The sequence below is a fragment of the Drosophila grimshawi genome, unplaced genomic scaffold (genome assembly GCF_018153295.1).
Source record: "Drosophila grimshawi isolate 15287-2541.00 unplaced genomic scaffold, ASM1815329v1 contig_311, whole genome shotgun sequence".
NCBI lineage: Eukaryota > Metazoa > Arthropoda > Insecta > Diptera > Drosophilidae > Drosophila > Drosophila grimshawi.
Window position 1 is genome coordinate 14,651,745 of NW_025063098.1, and position 22,107 is coordinate 14,673,851.

General features: G+C 39.2%; 1 protein-coding gene across 3 annotated transcripts; it reads right to left on the reverse strand.

Moving 5' to 3' along the window:
• Positions 1-92: 92 nt before the first annotated feature.
• On the reverse strand, positions 93-21,373 carry LOC6567232 (3-hydroxy-3-methylglutaryl-coenzyme A reductase). Of its 3 annotated transcripts, none has more exons than XM_001994208.2 (6): positions 21,069-21,373; positions 3,402-3,951; positions 2,979-3,066; positions 2,345-2,920; positions 566-2,176; positions 93-481 (listed from the first exon to the last, which is right to left on the reverse strand). In XM_001994208.2, exons 2-6 carry the CDS (start codon positions 3,838-3,840, stop codon positions 409-411), a joined length of 2,787 nt encoding a protein of 928 aa, XP_001994244.1. In that variant the 5' UTR covers positions 3,841-3,951; positions 21,069-21,373; the 3' UTR covers positions 93-408. The 3 variants fall into 3 exon arrangements, with proteins under 3 accessions (XP_001994244.1, XP_032595853.1, XP_032595854.1); XM_032739962.1 differs by lacking the exon at positions 21,069-21,373 and adding an exon at positions 4,054-4,305; XM_032739963.1 differs by lacking the exon at positions 93-481 and having other exon boundaries at positions 562-2,176.
• Positions 21,374-22,107: the final 734 nt, after the last annotated feature.

Consider the following 22,107-nt stretch of genomic DNA (forward strand, 5'->3'; position numbering starts at 1 on the left):
ACTAAAAATATGTTTTTGTAGAAAAAATAGGCTCATCATTTGTATCATACACACACATACACAGATGTGTATATATATATATATATATATCTTGTACATTTATATATATATGTATGGATATTCGTATAACCTAAATGGAAATTGCAACAATAATGAGTCCAAGACTGCGGCATACTTGATACTCGATTCAACAAAATTACAACACGCACACAAAAGGCTTTGGCTTTGAACAATTTGCTTAATGCTGCTGCTTGGCCTGGCCAATTGATTAATTACAATTACATTATTAACTCTTGAAGCATTCATTTGAACAAAAGAATTTTTGTCAACCGTAACACCCACAACGCAAGCGGCGCCCACAAAATATTTCATATTTATATACAGGAGGAGGAGAAAGTGGCGTCAGTTCTAGCTGATCGTGCTGCAACTGGAGACGGTCACGTTGAGCGGATTATTGGCGCTGCTCACGGCAACCGATGAACTAAAAGTAAAGAAAAACACAAAAATTGATGAGACATATGTAAAATGAGTGGTGTAGAAAATTGTGCTGTGGTTGCACACTTACCGATTGTGGCGCATGTGACTCTTGACTAGATCGCTGTTGACCAGGGCGGCCATTAGGCTCAGCTCGCCGGCCATTACGGTGGCGCAGACAATTTGGGCCAGCTTCTTGGCATTGTCGCCGGGCTGAGTGGCATGCGCGCCGCGCAGGCCCAACATATCGAGACAGGCACCCTGGCCGGGCAGTCCAGTGCCACCGCCAACTGTGCCCACCTCCAGGGAGGGCATCGTGCACGTCATATACAAATCCTCATTGTTATCGGTCCAGCACTCCATCGCTGTGGAGCAATTGCTCGATGTGACATTCTGTGCGGGATCTTGGCCAGTGGCCAAGAATACAGCTGTCACCATATTGGCAGCATGCGCATTATTGCCACCAATGGTGCCCGCCATGGCGCTGCCGGACATATTCTTTAGTTTGTTGCATTCAACCAGCGTCTTGGCGTCCGTTTTCAGTACGGTGCGGAGCGTGGCCGCCGGTATTGTGCATTCGGCAACGACACGCTTGCCGCGCCCCTTTATCCAGTTGATAGCGGCCGGCTTTTTGTCGCAGCAAAAGTTCCCACTCAGTGAAATGATTTGCATGTCGTGAAATTGTCGCTTGATGCAGCGCAACGCCATCTCGGCACCCTTGGACACCATGTTCATGCCCATGGCATCGCCGGTGAGTGCCACAAAGCGTATATACAGCTGTGGGCCATCCATCGCAATTTGGCACTCCTTGAGTCGACCAAAGCGTGACGTTGAATCGAACTCCGTTTTCACCTGCTGGTAGTTCGCATCCTTCTCGATCCACTTCTTGGCTTCGGACGCACGCGCCACACTGGGAAAACGGACGCAGGGCGCTCGAGTCATGCCCACATCTTCCACAACGGAACGGACGCCGCGAACGGACAGAGCCTTGCAGCCACGATTTGTGGAGGCCACTAGAGCACCCTCGGTGGTGGCCATAGGCACATAGTGCTTCTCACCATCCAGCAGTAGGGGGCCAGCAAAGCCAACTGGTATGGGCACATAGCCAAGCACGTTCTCACAGCAGGCGTTCATCACGCGCCGATAGTCAAAGTGTTGATAAGGCAGCATGTCCATGCGTTCCATGGGCATTTGGGCGCGGCTGGCGATTATTTGGCGACGTATTCGTATGCCACGCTCCGGATCTGCCAGCACCGACTCAATCTTGTAGAGCGGACAGTGCGTTCCGCCGGCATTCACAATGGCGATGACTTCCTCATCGCTCAATGCATTGGGGCCGGCAGCGCTGTCGGCTTCGTCGTCCGTACCGTTCAACAGCTCCAGGCATTCTTGCAGTGGGCGTGGCGGACGTGTGGGCGGCGCCACCAGACGTTGACGCATGCACACCAACTCGGTCTGCGTGGCTGCATTTGCGGAGCTCTGCTCCTCGATGGTGAAACGTGGCGTGCGCACAGCTACAAGCTGTTTAGATCTCGTCTCCCTCTTCTCATCCTCCAGCGGTGTGGTCTGTGAGGCTTTTGCTGTGGTGCTTTGACGCAGTTGCTCCTGCAGGGGATCGCGATTATCAAAGCAAAAGAACTTCACCACAAGCGCAATCAGCACAATGCAGATGACGATGTGATCCGCGCTCATCGTCAGCCATCTGCAAAAGTGGGAATACGGATTAGTCAAAAGATTTGGATTCGATGCTGATTTAAAATATAAAATAAGTGTTAATATTTCTTATTGTTAATTTCAATTGGCTTAAGACACTTATAAAAAAAGTATGATTCATTAAATTCGATATAATGTTAATTATTCATTAACTTACTTGATAATGATGTCAGTAATTTCGCCAGAATCCGTGCGATTGTTGCTGACATTAAGATTAAGTGTAGGTGATAGCGTTTTGTCTACGGCATCGTAATCGCTGCTGCTGAAGACGATGCGACTGTAGATATGGACAATCATCAGGCCGGTGCTCATGATTAGCTTGACACGCTGCAGCACCGGATTGGCCTTCTGCTCCTCCTCGGTGAGTGATTTGAGCAGCGACGAACCCTTTGCACGTTCCTGGACCGCAGACATATCAATGCCATTGCGGGACAGATCAAAGATGAGCGACAGGCAGGCGGGATAGAAGGTCATAAAGACCACATAGTTGACCAGCACAGAGAGCACTCCGAACATGCAAAGCAGCTCCAGACGCTGTACGCCCGAAAGCGTGCCCACGCCCACCAGCAGTGCGCCCACAATCGTGTCTAGCGATATTGTGGGACCCAGCAGCTCCAAGCCGCGTGCCAGATTCTGGGTGACCTCCGTTTGGCTGCTGCCGGATAGCGCCAACTGGGCCAGTCGACCCGAATTGGACAAATCGATGACCAGCAGCAGAAAGAAGAGCGCATCTCTGTGAATGGAAATCAATTAATATGATAAAGTGATTATTTTATGTTTGATGTACTCACTTCAAATCGGATAAATCGCTGCCGAGAAACTTCATTATGGCCGTGGTGAATATGAAGCTGGAGAAGACCGTAAAAAGCCCGGCAATGCCTGTACAAATACAAAATACAAACAAAATGAAGTGAGCGCACTTGAATTCTACGTGAGGTTCGAGTTCGAGTTTGGGTTTGAGTTCGCCATGTCCAATTAGCAACAGAGGTCATTTCACTTAGAGACCGCGTGAGAAATGCCACCGACCGGGCCAAAAGATGCCCAGCTAAAATGTTGGCCAAACACTATGCACATGGCAGCCAGCTTTTTTTTCTATTTTAACTACATAAATAGTTTTGGCTGGGCAAACAAAGCATATTCTCAGCCAGCTGCTAATCGCTTAAGTCAACACACGCGTCTTATCTTGACGGGGGCATGACGCAATCTTCACTTACCGAGCACATAGGTTGATCCCTGTCGATGTAGCTTGCAGAACTGATAGTAACAATAGAGCACGGCGGTGCAGCGGACAATGGTCATTAGGATCACATCGGCGGCATTGTATTCCGCTTCGAGGTCATCACACGACTGACTCCACCCGTGGCATGGACGATGCCGACTCGAAGACGCCGATTGCGGTCCGCTGGCAATGATGGGCGGCGGTGCGGCTGGACCATTTGGTGTGACGGTTGATGTAGCTGTGGCACCAGCAGCAGCAGCAGCAGCAGCAGCAGCCGTTGCTGTGGCACTGCTAAGACCATTGCTGGTGTCCAGTGTGCTGCTGCTCGTGTCCACAGTTAGCATGCAGGCGGTGATGGTGAGCATGGCGACAATCACCTCCCACGGATGCGAGGCACAGAATTCGCCATGGGCGCGAAACAAACGTCCAATCATCTTTGCGGCTGCTGCGTTCACTGTGTTCGTCCAGTGCTCTGTTCCTATTTTCCCCAGCACTCGGCTCACTGGTTCCAACTCTGCGGGACGCTATGGTGCACCTAACACGCGCTGGAAATACAAGTATAAAAAAAAAGAAAAAAACAAAAGAGAAAGGATTAGTTTGGGTTTGGGGGTTTGCACTATGGTCAAGGACCAGGCCTGTCAACTTGCCTGCGCCACATAATCGTTGCGCATTAAGTTGCCTTTGAGGCATCAACAGCATCCGAGCGAGTGAAACAATTTAGTATTTAACAACTAAAACAACAACAAGAACATTTATCGATTGCTGTTGACACATTTAGTCGGCTGTTTTGTTCTCGACGCGATAACGACGACCCCAAAGCCGATTGCTGCCACTAAATGAAAAAAAAAAAAACTAGTGGCAATTGCATGACTATTTGATACCCTGCATTGCCTGCGTATAAGAGTTGCCCAATTTTGACTTTGACTTTCAATTGACTTTCCAATTCGAGCTTGAGTTGTTTGACAAAGCAACAGAGGAGTTGTGTTTGAATAATATAAGTGATTAGCGTAAAAATCTTATCTAACTAAGTTGAATTTTCTGTAACTTTTCACAATTGAGCAGCAATAGCAATTTAGACTCCAAAGATTAGACCATAGTTCTAACCAATTGTGTCAACATACCTCGATCTTCATATATATCGCATTGCTATAGATCGAGTATGCTTAAAACTCGAACAACCATTTGTTTTACTCAAATTTAAAACAATTTAAAATTAAAGTTATAAAAAAGAAAAAAGAAAAGTATATAATAAATCATAATTAAAATGTTAATTGGTTCAAGGTGGAATGCAAGGATTTGGAAAATCCAAAACCAATCGGAACAATAATTCTTAATTCTTTCAACTAAACAATTTAAGGAGGGGAGCGATACTCAATCAGACCCAAAATTCCTCAGCTTTAGCAGCTTATTAAAAAGGAAAGCAAGAAGTTAAGAAGGTGAGGGACAATAAGAATGGGATAGACAGTTAAACCAATCAGACCATAAATTGTTCAACTTTAGCAGCTGCGTAATAAGGAAAGTAAAAAGCTATACAGAGAGTGAGAGATAAAGACTCAGACTACATTTTGACCTTAGGGTCGATTTTTATTTGTTTGTGTTGAGTTAATTCCAAAGGTTTTCCAGTATAAAAATATTAGTTATTTATTATAATACCATTTAAAACATTAAAAGAAAATAATTATGTTTGTGTGAAAAGTTGTATTTACCGACAACTTTGAACCTTGAATTGTCATGAGATACTTTCGAGTAATATACCCCAGCTATATACAAATAAAGGCACCGCGTGGGGAATGTGAAATAACTTGCTTCTGCGATTATTTCACTAAGCGGCTTTTGATCGCGTCCTTGAGCAGGCATTGTGCGTATGTTTTCCTTATTGGCATTTTTGTTCGCATCTGCCAATGTTGCTGCTCCGTTCACCTTTCGACTGCACAGCTTTGCGGACTCCCCACTGATTGATGACATAAGCCAGGGCGGTGCCTACACACAGTGATGTGGTCAGCACATCCGCATGCCGATTGCCTGGGGAGCTCAGACCTGGTCTATTAAATGGTCGAGCAGCAGCAGAAGCAGCAGCAGCAGCAGCAGCTGCCCGACTTAATTAAGCCACTTGGCACTTGGCACTTGGCACAAATCTCGGCGGACGATCGACGCTAGCAGCGACGTGCTTGGCATAGTAGACAAGCGAGCGAGCATCCTATCCTGCCCAGGCGCCATAAATATTCAAAGTGTGTCTACGTCTGCGTTTGCGTCTGCTTCTGCGTCTGAGTTTGAGTTTGAGTTATGCACTGCTCCAAGTGCCGTTGCTTATCGTGACAGACATAAAATATGTTTTTCAACTTGAAAACAAAAATACAACGCCCAAGGAGCGAGCCATGCTTTGGCTTGTGTAATCCGAGGCCTTTGGCCATAAAGCACGACAAGAGTAGTCGCCCAGCCTGGCACATGGTTCGATCCATTCTCGGAACGAACACACAAATGTATGCATCAACAAATATGCATTTGTAATAAATATTTTAAAGCATTGCATTTTGGGGTAGCGTGGGCGCTGCTGCACTCACATGGAGAGAACTAGAGAGAGAGAGCAGGAGGAGCAGACGGACTTTGGCAGTGTGTCTCGAGTTTAGAGCTGCAGCGATCGTTAAAAGTGCTGGGCATATAAACAATGAACACATTCTCAGGGGCACTGAAAGCATTTGGTTTTTATTATCCATTTGCAATGGTTGCAATAAAATTCGGGGTAATTGTCGGCTGCTATTTGGAACCATATATACGCTCAGAAAAAAAAGTCTACCTCTAATTTAGAAAATCCCACCTTCTTTCCAAGGTATTCGTTTAATCTTTTATATATGTAGTCAGAAAAATCTTACAATAGTCTTGTTTTAACTTAAATCATCCTTAAACAGAAGTATTTTCCATAGTCTATGTTAGCAGTCGCGATGGCAAATTTCTGAATTTGAAAAACAAATTTTTCGTAAAAATTATTATGCATTTCGTTTTTAAGAAAAATATTTCGTATACAAAGAAAAAGGACTTTCTAATTTAAGAAATGATTTATTTAGAAATGATGCATTTCGTTTTAAATTAGATAGATTTTCCCAGTGTAGATGTATACAACATTTTATGGGCAAAGGCCAAAGCAAACAAAACGCCTCAAAGGCCAGGGATGAAAGAGTAGATCAAGATCACAATACCATAAAGGGGAAAAGTTAATGCATCACGTACATTTAGAGCTATGTATATATTTATAAATTAGTATACCTTTATTTGAATCCAAAACAATTATGAAAAAAAAACTATTCTAAGCTGCAAAACTGACTCTCTCACTGAAGGCAAGTTTTGCAAGACTTTTAAGCCAGGAATTCCATGTAATCTGGCAATGGAATACAATTAACAACAAATAATAATCTATATCCATCTAAACAATATAATTATCTTAAAAGGGTCAGCGGTTAGGATAAGAATCGATAAGAATCTGCCTTACAGTCACTGATAAGTTTCCAGAAAATTCTCTACATAAAAATGTAGACACTTTGAAAAGCATTTTCCGATTTATAACAAATAACAATCTTATTCTGCAAATAACTCTTCTTTTTTTTAAATTATAATTGTGATTATCAAAGAACCTGTATCTTTGACAGAGAATAGAAATACATGATGTGCTTAAGAGTAATTAGTAGATTCGAGTTAAACACAGGTCCTACGGAACAATAATGGTTTTAAAATGAACCCAATAGAATTGTAGGCAATGCTTATATGGCCTCACCTTAAAAGCAAGCTTTACAAATACTGAATGCAATTCATTACATGAATACCTTTGGCTCGTCGAAGACACTGCCTACAAACTGATAAACTCAAGTTACTTGAAGAGTTTATTTTGCACTTGAAAAGTAAGCAGTTGGTAGCACATTAAGAAACTGATGTTTGTGGTATATCACAAGCAAGTAAATATTAAAGCTAACTTGCAAGTGGTTTTATGATCTAAGATCTTTTTCGAATGTCTAAATCATAGGTTGGTAACGCCCTTCACTCACAAATCTTTGGGGTTTTTTTTTTCGAACAATAAATATTTTCAAGAGAATTCGCAAAACTTATACAAATAGACTGGACTGGACTGGGCTGTGATGTTGTCACGTACCTCAGACAGATCAAATATTTACATACCGCTAATTAAATGGGATCGCTTGCTTTGTATTCAAAGCCATCGCCCCGATATTGATAGATAAATCAACATCGTGTAGTGCCACATTTATGTAAGTGTATTGAGCGATGTCTATCACTAAATAAGTTTTATGATCCTAAGATAAGATTTGAATATTCCAAGCTGACTCACAAAATGATATGAATGAATAGCTACGTAAGTAAAGCTCAATCGGAGCATGAATATGTAAATATTGTGGTTTAAATATTTGCTGAAATGTGTAAACCTTTAGCTTTCTGTATTATAATCCTGTCAAAGCGAGCAAAATTTATTTTTGTTCACGTTAACTGATTTGTTTGTCACAACACCAGCTAAAAATAGCTTCAGTTATTTATTTTTATTTGGCTTTTAAGCATGAACTTTAACAGTAAGATATGAGCATAAATATAACTTGAACTTATGACCTCAACTGGAAGCTTTATTTTGTACGCATATTTGACTCGTTTCTTTTCTTTCCATTACAATACGCAGTCAATAAGAGGCACAACAAAATGAGATTCTCTAACTTCAACTTCCTGCCTCGAAACTCATTGCAGATAATTGAGACTGATGATGATGATCACTGCGGGAAAATTTGCAATAGTGGAAATGAAATTAAACATTTCTAAGTTCTTGACAAGATGTGGAGTGGCCGCAATGCTAATGAGCCTTGCAAAATACGTTTTGAAAAATTAATTCTCATTTTTATCGGATGGTTTATTTTGGTATCACATACAAGCAGGCGAACAGAGCCATAATACTAACAACTAGCAACAACAAATAGAAGACACCGCTGAGCTGTGAAAAACAAAGTAAAAAAAAAGTTCTACTGAATGGCGAAATGTTTAAACTTAGCGCTATGGAAAATTGTAGGAGCTAGAACAGCAACAAGCAGCAAAGCGCGCTCGACGGGTGTAATACCCTATAAAAATGCATTTAGTTACTTATATATATATATATATACTCAGGCAATGCATTACGTTATCTATTTTGAATGATTTCTGACCTTATTTTTCGTTTGGTTTGCCTGCGCATTGTAAAGAATGTGTTTACTTTATGGGCGAGAAGTGTTTTCATCTGACTGTTTATAATACACGGTTTGGCCATTTCGTGTGGCTACAGGGTATTTATACAAAAATTGCTGACGTCCTCAACACTGCTTGTATGTATGTGTATGTGTGTGTGTGTGTGTGCTTCGCATTGTGCTGCATGCTTTTTCGTTTACATTTGAAAAGCACTCGCCAAACGGATGTTGGTCTCGACCTCAACCTTACGAAAGCAGCACGCAGCCAGCAAGTGGGAGGGAGAGAGCGAGAGGGGGCACAAAATAGATGTTAGCAAAAAGAAGAGAAACTCGCATAACAAAAGCAGAAAAAAACAAAAATGCAAACCAGAAGCAAAGCGCCGCAGGCACCCCAAAAGAGAACAGAGACCAATTGGGCCATTGTTTCTTGCACTGTAAAAACATACATACACACATACATACACGCATACATACATACATACACATATATATTATATTTGACCAAAATTTGGTAGCAGAGAAATAAACCAATTCTGAGAAAAATTCGATCGTTGTGCTTATACCATTTATAGGCTTTCCTTTTGCTCAATTGCTGGCAGTGAACTAATTAATATGCAACAAGTGTGCGGCATTAATCGTAAATTACTCTTGTCAGTCGCAGTTTACCAGGAAAGCGGCAGATTACTCAACATCTGGGTGGATCGTGGGTGCTCCACTCCATTTGAATGTTGTGATCAATTCAGTTGATTTCATGCAAAATTTTCCACGCAACACTGGTGATTGTTTTGATCGAATTTATCAAGAAGCGCCGCTGCAATTAACATTGTGCTGTTAATTTCGTCAGTAAAAATGTCGCTTCAAGTTCCTTCATCCTCATCATCATCGTCATCTTCATCTCCATTATTTTAAGCAAACAAAATGCTGTAAAATGTGTATATATAGTTTTTGATCGGTCCAAAGGTCAATGCAAACTTTGTGGCAATTAACGCCCGAGATGATTGGTTATTGTTTTGATTTGATTTTAAGTTTTGCACTTATTCGGTATTTATTTCGACCATTTTGATTTGATTGGAATTCCCAGTGCCAACTGAATTATTGCTGCTGCTAATCATTGAACATTTCTTTATTTTTCCTGGGATTGTGCCAAAAATATTGAATCCGTTTTGGGCCACAATTTCGATGATTGTTTATTGTAGTGAATTTTCCCAGGCGCCCAATTCTACTGCTATCAAAACAAGCCAATTATACATATTCGTACAAACAGCACTCGCCAAATAAAAAATGAGGGAGATAAAATACAAATGAAACGCCATTTTATTTTTGCGATTCAGAAAAAGCAGGCATTTTTTGTATTTTTATTTTGTAGACTGTCACAAAAGGGCGGTGGGGGAAAGGGACATGCATGCGCATTAATTGTACCAATCAGGCTCGGCATTTCAGCACTTTCAGGACTTTGATGGGATTAGCAGGCACTCGAAAATGTAAATTTTCATTTGAGGAAAACTTTTCAAATAAGCGACAGCAAACAAATCAAAAAAAATTGTACAGAATATTGAATATGCAACGGGAAGCACATTTAATCCTGAGAACATTAAATAAAATTAAAAAATTAGCAACAGTTTCATTAGTTGGAAGTTAATACATATAAATCATACATCGATCATTATTCTGATGGTTTAATTAATTCATTTTCACTAACTGTATTCTGATCTCATTCTATTTAATATGAAAGGTAAGTAAGTTACCCTTCCAAAGAGTATAAACTGGTTTGCGTATCCATTCCCCAGACAGAAATAAAAGCCATCATGTAGCCAGGTCGCTGCCATCCCCTAGACATAATACAAGCGCACAACATTTTTCCGAGTACGAATTAATAGTGGGTTGGGCTGTATACGATAGCTTTGTACATATCTTTTCTTACGTCACTGAAACCGCAAAACGTACTTTGGAATCTTCTTGTATTCGTTTACAATTGCAGAAGGTGTTAGAATTTTGTCGTGATGTTTACAACGCATTGAAAGAGACAATCGCGACTCCATAAAGTCTATTTATTCTGTAGTCAAGTTTATATAGTCATGTTCGTCTATATATCGTATATCTCTCATAGAAAGAATCGGCCAAAAGTTGAGTTCTTGTATGTACAACTTGACGAGGTCAGAGATGATTCCTTCCGAACACAAATGAATTATTCCCATTTGAAAGTGAAAGTATTTTTCTTAAATCAACGCAAAATCAAATTTCGTATAATTTTAGTTCCACAACCATTTCTGTTAGAGTGTCAAGAAGTTCAATAATTCTTTCTATCAATCGACTTGTTGACGACGACACAAATTAGTCATGCGAATGTTGGACTTGCGTCTTATAAATATATGTATGTATATAATTGCTACTAGCTGATAAGGCAACAGCATTTGTATGTTTAAATTCAATTCAGGGTAGGCATACACACATATCAATATACATTTATATTCCATCAGCTCTACAAACGCATTCAATATCAATTATAATTGGTGGAATTTGGCGCCTTTGAGGCAAATTGTTGGGCACCAAATGTGTTGCAATGTTGATGGAGCAGCAGGAATTTCGGAGTACTTAATGGAGAAGTAGTTATGTGAAATCAGTGAATTGTGAATTGTTTGCGATAGGAGAATGTTGTTCTATTTTCAGGTGCGTGTGCTCCACTTTCCCAGGTGAATGGATAAAAAATTGTAAGGCGAAACTGCATATTGTTAGATAATAAACAATGTCAATGCCGCAATGAGTTACTAAATTCATAGATACGTGACTAAATGTGAATTGGACAGAATGCGTTCAAGATAAGCCAAACTGTACTAACTGGATTGTCGAGCCAAGCTGCAAAACACTGTTTGCCAGCTTTCCCCTATTGCCTAGGTAGGCAGTTAAGCACTTTACCAATTGACACTCTGTAGATGGCTTATCAGCCACTTGGCCAGATAAAATATCTATTTGTATTTTATGCGAGTCGAACTGAAATGTAGCAGCGACAACTGGTTCAGTTTTCGAAGGCGCATTAAACGTGATTGAAAATGAGATTAATGCACACAATTAAACGAAACGTTTCACAAAGCACAAACTAATAATAAGCCGAAAGAAAATAAGCTGTATACCCTGTAGCCATTAACTGATCAACTTGTGCAACGATACACATCAGCAGTTTTAATATGGTCATGTTCAATTTGTTGTGAATCAAGCGTGTAGCGCATAAATTACTTATTATTCTATATAATCTATTTATTTGAATTCAACCAGCAAAAAGTGATTAGAGCGTTGAAAGCAAAAGTATAGATAACTTTTGTCTCAAGGGTTTCTAACTATTCACCTTTCAAGATCGCAGATAATCAGCTATTAAAAAAGCGTTACCTATATAAGCTACCTAAACTAAAAGAGTCTCACTTCTAATTTCACACAAGCGAATTAAATGTGCAGGGTATCGTTTGGTCGTGCCACCTCTTATAGATCAGTATTACTTGTTTCGTTTTTTTCGGGGCTTTTCTGCTTCTTCTGCCGCGTGTGCCTGTGTAATTTACAAGTTTCTGAAAAAAGTAAAAGTTGTCGCTTAATGGCAACCAGCAGCAGCAGCGGCAGCAACAGAAGTAGCAGACGGGGGCAAGCAGCAACGCAAGCAGCAACGGCAACGGCGGGCAAATAAATAAATTCAATAAAAAAAAATACAGTTTTACTTTCTACCAAAAATGCGAATAACGCTAATTTGTATGCAATCAAAGCGGCACGCCAGGAAAAACTTTGAGCGCCACAAACGCTAAAAGTCAAACACAAAGCGCTTCAAGACCAAAATCAAAGCCCACATCTAAACACATACATATACACACATTCAATAGTATGCATGTATGTGTGTGTGTGCGTATGCAAATTTTACATACAGGGTATAAAATTTGGATGCTTGAACACATCAAAAGATTTGAGTCCCACTGCCGCTGCTTGGCATAAAACTTTTACAAGGCTAACATTTCCAATTAAAACACATCAAGTTGTAAAACACAAAAAATACGGCAAAAAAAAAACAAACTCTTTCATGCTGGCTAAAACAGAACAATAAGCCAAAAGCTGCTTGTCGCGGCCACGACACGTGTACCGAACGTATATTTGTAAATACTGTAAGCCAATGTTAACGGTCGCTGGCTTGGGCCCAGATGCAGATATCGGCTATATGACCAACACCAGCAACCTCCTCATCATCGTCATTATCATGAAAATCAACATCATCATCTTAGTCATGATTCAAGCTGAAGTTTTGACATTGACCCAAATGCGTTGACCATTTTTTTTTTATTGATTTGATTTTATTTGTTCAGATTCAGATCGTGGAGACCCCAAAACAAACGCTTCAAGATGTGCCACCATTAACAAGTAACTCAAAACCGGAACCAATCGCAATGAAATAGAAAGTTTTTGATTTCAATACCCTTGCCAAAGAAAAAAAATCATAAAAATCACACACACGCACAAAAATAGGCCAAAACGTTGTTGTTGCAAAACTGTAATAAATAAAGATGCTAATACAATTTGAGAAATGCCCAAGCTAGGCGCATCTATCAGTTTCTCTTAAGCGGAAAGTGTGTTTTTTTCTTCATATTAGTCATTTTCCCCGAAATAATATATATTGTTGAATTGTCTTACGAGTTAAATAAATTCAAAATGTTTTTCATGGAAATAATAATTACTTTTTCTTTAGCTGTTTTCACTATATATTCTGCTATTTCTTGACTGCTTATGAGTTTTATAATACTTAGCTATTATTTAGGGAATGCCTCTATTTATTTCTTGTCTTTAGCTATTATTTGTGGAAATGCTTATATTTATTTATAGCCAATGAGTTTTAAAATTCCTGTTAATCCAAAAGGGAAATAATGAGCAGATACCCGAGGCATTAGACAGCTTAAGGAAATCACTCAGCTAGAGTATTATTAATGATGCTTGAAAGTTCGATTGGCCGAATGAGTTTGGGGGAAAAAATGTTGTAAAATTGTTGCATGCGAATACGTATGCATAAAATTACATGCAATAAAAAAATAGACAAAAAAAAAAGAAAAACATTTATTTAGCTTCCGACTATTTTGTCTACTTAAAATGTATATGGCCTGAACAGGTCTGCTGCTAATTGGCTGCCAACGCCGCTTAATTGGCCATTAACACGACTGCCTGGGACAGATGTAGAGGTACACAGTAGACACTTATGCACTAATATATGTAAAAATATTAAAGTCGTCTTTGTTAACACAATTTAAGCAATGTGAGGTTATAATTAATGAAGCCATAATTGAAATGCGCTGGGCCAAGGCTTATTATGCTCGTCAGTGCCACAATTGCACGCACGTGGCAAGCTGATGCGAAGCACGCCTTGGGAATTTTTATTTTGCCAGCTATTTGATGCGTTGCGTTGGGTTGCGATGCGCTTTGGTTTCTGGCGTCGATTTGCAATCACGCCTAGTAAAAAAAAAACAAACAAAAGAATAGCTAAAACTGCCTTCATGCTCGGTTAGCTCGGTTTTTAGTCGGTTAGGCTCAAATGCTCACTAAGAGCTAACAATTTGAACATCCCTTTAATCGCACATGGTTAACAACAACGCAACCCATCAACAAAACTATCTACACACAAACACACACACACACACACAGAGAGAGAATAACACACCTACAGACCCACTCGTGCAGATACTTAAACATAACACATCATCATTGCCCTATCATCGTCTTTATCATCATTATCGTCGTTGGCTTCGCTGAGTCGTAAAAAGTCAGTGAGTTGTTTTGTTTGGCCTGCTTGCTGTCAGCTTCAGCGTCAGTTTCAGTTTCGTAAATTTGAATTTTAATTCAAAGGCGCAACAAGAGACAAATACAAAACGATGTTGTTGCCGGGATACCCTTTAGTCATAGAATATTTATAAATAAATGCTTGCTATTCATTCAGTCAGCCAATCAGGCCAAAAGTCTGCAAAGCATTCCAATAATAACATCAAAAGCCAACCAACAACAACAATTTCTTGCTGTTTTCTGCTGAACAATTGGCAAGTCATGTCTATTTTAATTTGGTCTAATAAATACTAATAATTTGGGTTCAGAAAAGATTTATGTTTATTGTTTTTTATTAACGCATCTATAAAGAAAGTACAGCAAAATCTTGCAAAAAATTATTTTTCTTATTATTATTATTACTGTTTACAATCAGAATATTTATGATTGCACTTTTTAAACGATGGTGTCAAAAACTTGTGCCACATTGAGTTGCACCTGCTTTTTTTTTGTTAAGCTTCCAGAAGCCACAGGGTATTCTGTTTGCTGTTTGCCGGATGCAATTCCAATTTTCAATCACATTCATATTACACGGCTGTATGGCCACGTCTGGATTACAGGCATTGAACAGGGCTAACACCCCCTGCCCAAAACCTAACCTTGGTTCACATTCACTTCTGGCTTAACACAAATTGTTTCCTGCGTGCAAAATATTGAGAATTTGCCAGGATTCAATTATGATAGAGACTAAACATAAGCAGTATGTGCAAAAGAAATATATAGCATTAAATACGTTGCTTAAATAAGATGGCTAAAAACAATAAATGATTCATGTTTTTCCCCAAATAAAAAGAATACAAAATCGTACAATGAATTAGCAACAAGTAATTACGAAAACAAATATATATAAATAAACATATATTATATAGATCCTACCAATAGAACAATTGCTTCTTCGACAACTTGACGCGTAGCTACTTTTGAATCTGTGGCAGATGTGGCACCTGAGCACCTGCCGGAAAATGTTGCTCATTAGGAAAATTAATAAAATTGAAAGTCATGAAAATTGAATAAATTGGTAAATATTTTTGACACGCGCACGCTTTGTAACTTATTGGCAAGGCCTAACTATAATTGTTTGACTTTGAGGTTTGATTATAAAGCCTGTGTGAGGGTCAACTAAATAAAAGCAAATATTTAGATATATATATATATATTTTATACGCTATACACTATCCGCTTCCAGACCAACACCACACCACAGCACCATCGACAAGAAATCCCACATCCACATCGAGTGTAGTTCAAACATGATGCGCTTATGCAATATTTGCGAGACCTTTTGGGAAAAGGCCGCCCGCCGAGAGCTGGGCAAACAAATAGTCCAAGTAATACAATCTGAACATGCATAGAACAAGACACATTAGAATTATGCACAAGAGAGCTCAAGATAATTATATGGAGAAACAAACTCGACAGCAGCCATTTCTTCCTCCAACTTTTATGTATTTCAATATTTGTGCAGACGACACTGGTGCAAAACTAAAAATTCCAAGTGGGAACTGTTTATAATTTGATTCAACTATAATTAACATTTATTTTCTAAAATCTACTATTAATTTCAATTTTATAATTACATTTTAAGTTTAATTGAGTCTTATATTTGCATTCATATATATAAAACACAATCGCTGCCATTAAAACATTTACGAATAATTCACAAGATGAATGTATTAATATGCAATGCCCAATATTATGCACGTGTAAGATATAATATTATATTTTATGGGAAAAAATAACAATTATATGCAATTTAACCCATTAATAATTCCTACAGTAAGCATTTTACTAAAGCTTTTAATTATTTCTGGAGGATGGCTACATGACTACATATTATTTATGTCTAGGGGATGGCTGCCCAAACAAGTTTATACTTTTTGAAAGGCAAATTAATTGCCTTTCATATCATATGTAATAAGAACAGGTTTCATACAGTTAGCGAAAAAGTGCGTTTGGGTTGTATTGTGAATTAAAAGTCAGCCTTTATAAAAATATCATATCTTGGTATATGTTAATTATTTGACAAGAACTACATCTTTTTTTTAATCTTTTGTCCCAATGTGCAGCTCTGAATGATGTTTGGCCAATGCAAATAACAACTTGCAGCAATGCGACGGTGGCACAGGCAGGGGCGGGGACAGCAACAGCAACAGAAGCAGCCACAGCAAACGGCAATAAAACTTAAGGCAAACGAATTTGACAGAGACAACTTGGCAGTCTGCAGACATACAGCTAGCTGTGTGGAGGTGGGGAGGGTTGGAGGGAAGTGGGAATATACAGCAACTGCACCTCAGTGGTCCGTTTCAATTGCAACGCAACGTTGTGCGTGGCCCAGTCTATGCGTTTGGTGGCAACAGGGAGATGGGGGGCCGTGCGAGGGAGGGAGGAAGTAAGCCACTTGAGTTGAAAACTTGATTATGCCATATGTCAATACGAAAATCAAAACGCGCTCGTTTTCAGTTGCATTTAAGTAGTTGTTGTTGTTGTTGCTGCTGGTTGTTGTTGTTTTGGGGTGCGGAATGTTGCGTCGTTGTCCGTGTGGTTGTTTGGTAGCTTAGCTAAAAAAAAAACTATTAAGAGTCATCAGCATTCATGGCGGTCAACAGCAATTTGGAGTGCCAATTGCATGGCGTATAAAACGCTTTCAAGTTGAGGCAATGCCCAATGGCTAAGACAGCAACAACAACAACATTGGCAACAACTGCTTTGACTGCCATTTGGTGAACCCTGAACATGAAAACATTGATGCAACTGGTTATCTTCTTTCTTGATTTTTATATCTTAGTGCTTTCGACCTCTTTAAACAGATCGCGCGCTGAGCAGGAGCAGAAACAGCCACGACTTGTATGTGGGCTTTAATCTAAGATTTGCATAAGCCCCATGGAGGCATGGAGGAGTCGTCAACGTTGTTGTCGTTGGTGCACATCTAATAACCATAAACTTTAATATGTTTATGGCTAAAACGTGTATGTGTATCTCTGTGTGTGTGTGTGTGTGTGTGTGTACTGTTTAGGCCATGCAAACTCGTGTTTATATTTGTATTACAAAGGCAATTTGAGTGCTGCTGTCTGTTGTCTTTGGAGGCGCACTGGGTTGCCATTGAACTGATTTGATCGAACATCAATTTAATTGCAATATTTTTTATGGGATGAAGAGACTACACTCACACAAATATAAGTGCTTTAAAAATCGATCTGATAAATATATTATTAAGCAAAGCTTTAATTTGCATTCGAAGGTATGTAAAACTCAAATTTGACGTAGGTAAACTTCAACTTAAGTGCTAATTAAATTGTAAACTGAAATTTTATTGCTGCTATCTTTTGTTTTTGACTTGGTTGACATTGAACTAATTTGATTCGAACAACAATTTAATGCAATAATTTTGAATAGCCCTCTTGGATAAAGAGATTAAAGACAAGCCGTCTCCAATTTAAATAAAAAAAATATTAAACTTATCGATTTGGTTATAAAAGCCAGTCTCCACGGAATATTGACTAGCTCAAAAAGAAAATTTTGTAATATTATTCAAATGGAAAATTTCAATTTTGCTTAAACATTAGTTCTTTTTAGTTAACCTTGACTTCAAAATTAGTAAAGTAATGCAATAGTTTATGTCCAATTTAAGCATTTCCATTTTATTATAAATGCGTCTTCACAACGCAATATTGAATACCTCAAATGAAAAATTTTGTTAATTAATTTTTGAATTGGTCAAATGGGAAACTTGGTCAATGGGAAACTTAAACTGAAGATCGTAGTGGTTAACTTTAATTCAAAATTCAATTACAAATAAATTAATTTTTTTTTATTTTGAGCATTGATCAAACTTTCAATAGGTTAGAAAACATTGATCTGTCAGAGCAGGACTAAATCTGAATCTAAATATGAAAATGTCACAATATTTGGAGTTTAACAGTAAAATGTATTTTTGAAAATTACCCAAAAATTGTGAACAGTGTATAAATGGATTGGGCGTTAGGCTTGGTTCTTGCTCATTGTTTGGCCACAGATGACAGACTAGTAAGTAGATAGATATTTATGTGGCCTTCGCCTTGGTCTTAGTTAGCTGCCGCTCTCGGAAGTGCTGTTGTGTCGAAGGTGTTTATATTTCAAGGTATGGGACTGGTTCAATTAGCACATAGTGCAGCTGAAACTCAGCTGACAGCGAACATGTTGTTTCCAATGATGATGACGAAGACGATGATGATAATGATGATGATGAATGAAGATTATGAAATTGCAGCTTGGGTTTCAAATTCGCGCGCACGCGTTTTGAATGCGCGCTTTGCTAATCGCGCAATCAACTAAGCTCAGCATAGTGCGCATATCAAACACACACACACACACACACAACATTTGACAAATGACTACACACACACACACACACAGACTTTGTGCTTTTGCTGCGTGTTGCTGCTCTGCGGTTTTGGCAGGTGGCTGAGGAGAAAGTTACCAACATTGAAACAACTTTTTGTGTTGTGTGTTGCCATTGTTGTTGTTGTTGCCCAAGCAGAGACCCGAAAAAATCAAAAGCTAAACACTCACATAAAAAATGCCAAGCCATAAACGAAAAAAAAAAACAAATGTAGTGAGCTGAAGAAGCAGCCACCACAAAAAAAAAAGAAAAAAATTAAGTTAAACAGGGGGAAGCAGCGCAAGCGATTATGAAATCGCCGCCAATGGAATTCGAATCAATGTAAATACATACGCACATATACATATACATATATATGTATACGTATATGTATATGTATGTATAAGTGTAGTTATGAGGCGTGCAGCTTGACTTTGGCCAACAGTCTGACTGAAAATATAAAGCTCTTTCGCAATATGCGAGCAAGCATCGAATTGAGGCCTGGGCCGGGCACAGAGACAACTCTTCAGCAATGCGGCAGCTTGGACTGGATTGGCATGTAATTGAATCACACTTACAAAAAGCACGCATTCACATATATATATATATATATATGTATATATATTCAGTTGGTTGGCCACATAACGCACCCAAAGAGTAGGAAGCGACAAGCGCACTTGACAGAGTTGTTGCTGTTGTTGTTGGAGTAGCTGTTGCAGTTGCAATTGTCGCCAGCGGCTGTATGGCATTTTTCACTTTTGCTCTTAATAGCCAGCAAAACACAACAAAAAAAAAAAAACAAGGAAAACACGAGCAGACAACACAAAAAACAATAATGCCAGTTGCATTTTGGGTAATATTTTTAGTCCATACCCTGTATAAGATCCACAATAAGGAAGCCAATAAAATTGAAGAATTTGTAGTCAACAGGTAAGAATTCATTAGCGCATCTGCAAACCTGGGAAAGACCAATAAAAATGAATTACACTTGAAAGTGCTTAAAATTGTTTTCATTTTATAATTGCCTTATATTTACTCAACACATTTCCATTTTGTTTTTTTTTTTTCTTTACAATCGCAGAGAAAGATGAGTTTATGTTGCGAACGTAGCAGATAATCAATCTAAAAATATTTTTACCAACTTTCTACGAAATTGCGATCGCAGAGCCAGGCGAATATTATAAAAACAAACACATTTAAAGCATATACTTGCTGACAGGAATCAGTTGAAAAATATTGAAATTTGAAAGGGATTCTATTTTCGTACACTTTAAATATGGTAAGAAAACCGTTATGTTTGTAAGAAAACTGTTTCTAATTCATATGGAATTGAATTGAAAATAGTTCAAGGTAAAATAATTTATTTAATATACAAAAAGAGAGTAGGACTCCATTTTAGGGTATTTTCTAGTTGATCACTGTCTCGCTTTCCCTCTCCCGTGGATACCACTCGTGCTTGCTATAATTTGGTTGTTGTTTTTGTTGTTTTTTTTTTTATAAATTTTTCAAATTGCCGCTCTTCACATAACTGTAACTTGAATGCGGTGCAGGCAGGCACACCGCCGGGCAGGCAGTCAGGCAGTCAAGCAGTTTGTCTATTTGAAGACGCCTGTCTGCGCCAGATGTCGCTCATTTCATTTCATTTCATTTTAGTAAACGCACGGATCACAACAGAGCAGACCAGACCAGGCCAAAACAGAGCAGAGCAGAGCAGAGCTGGCCCAGCTAGGCCAAGGAAATCAAATGGCTGACATTGAATTTGAAACGTTGGCGGCAGTTCATCGACAGTTGCAGGAAATGGAAAAAAGTTAATAGCGCAACAATGGAACGAAGGAAATGGAACGAAGGATGCTGCTAGGCCTGGCGCCTAGTCGAAACAATTTCGTTGCGTTCAATGGAAATGGCAGTGGGGCACACTTTTCACGAGTGCTTCAAGCAGGAAATGCACTTATTGACGCCGCAAGAAAGTTGCGCAGAACAACATGCCCTGCACATGTTGCGTTCTTCGCAGCCGGAAACGAACAACCCGCTGATAAGGGCCAACAGCCAGCAGCTAAAAAACAATAACAACTATTGGGATTAGTATTTGTGCGTTATGCAATTTGCACGCATAATGTGAAAATGAATTAAATGATAAATGCTACGAATTCAAGCAGCAGCAGCAGCAGTTAGCAACTCATTTTATAGTATTCGATTTGATCAATTGATAAGGCGAGCAACGTGTAAAAAATGCAAATGTGATCTAGAACAAAACGTAAAAAGAACTAACCTCGCTTTTGGTTATTTTCGATGCGCGATATTCGATTTTGTTTGTTGCTGGGCGGAACGGGGTGGAGCGTGGCGGGTTGGCTGTCGGCAGCAGTAGCTGATGTTGATGTTGATGCTGATGCTAATGTTGTGTTGATGATGAGTGTCACGAACTAAATGCAAATGTGTCGTCGTTGATTCGACGACGAACTAGTTTCCAATTGGAGTGCGTTTGATTTTTCGATTTTCGATTTAGAGCACAAAATCTGTTGAAATTGGCGTCGTGTTTGTTTTGATTTTGATTTGGACACTTTGCAAACAACAAATCAACATAATTGTTCACGTGTGTGCGTGCGTTTGTGTGTTAATTGTTGCTTAATAAATGTATAACAGCATTTATATAACGATCACACAAGCATTAACTTTGGCAGCCGATATCGTTTTCGGTTCTGCTTAAACAATTGAAAGTGTTACTTTTGTCGTCGCATATGCAGGCTCTTTGTTGTTATTGATGTTGTTGCAATTACACGCACGCATTTGATTCGACTGTTTTTGTTAGTTGCACGTTTAGCACTGCGTTGGGAGAACTTGTGGTTTGGCTGCGCTTTAGCAATCTGATGGCTTATATCCTTTGCGTTCACGTTTATAAAATATTTTTGGTATTGCCAAATGCAGAGTCTCTTTTTTCCGTGCACCACGACTTTCACGCTCAGCTGTTCTCACTGAACTGAACTCCCCACGCTCTGGCGAACAGCTGTTCACGTTAACTGTGTGCAGAACAGCGGCATAACTTTAACATTAGCATTTACTCTACTGTTATTATCATACGAGCGTGCCAGATGATTTGAAAATTGATTTATACATTTAGACGAGTGGAAGTTAAAAAAAAAAATTCTCTTCAGTAATTGCTGAGTTCTACTGCTAATTGAGCACTTATTTGCTAGATAGGCTAGTGATTTATAATATTTAATCAGTGTAAAGTTAAGCACTGTCATTCAATGCCAGACAGTTGCTTTTAGAATTGCCACCTAGGTATCCGGTTGGTGTCTTTGCTGAATGTA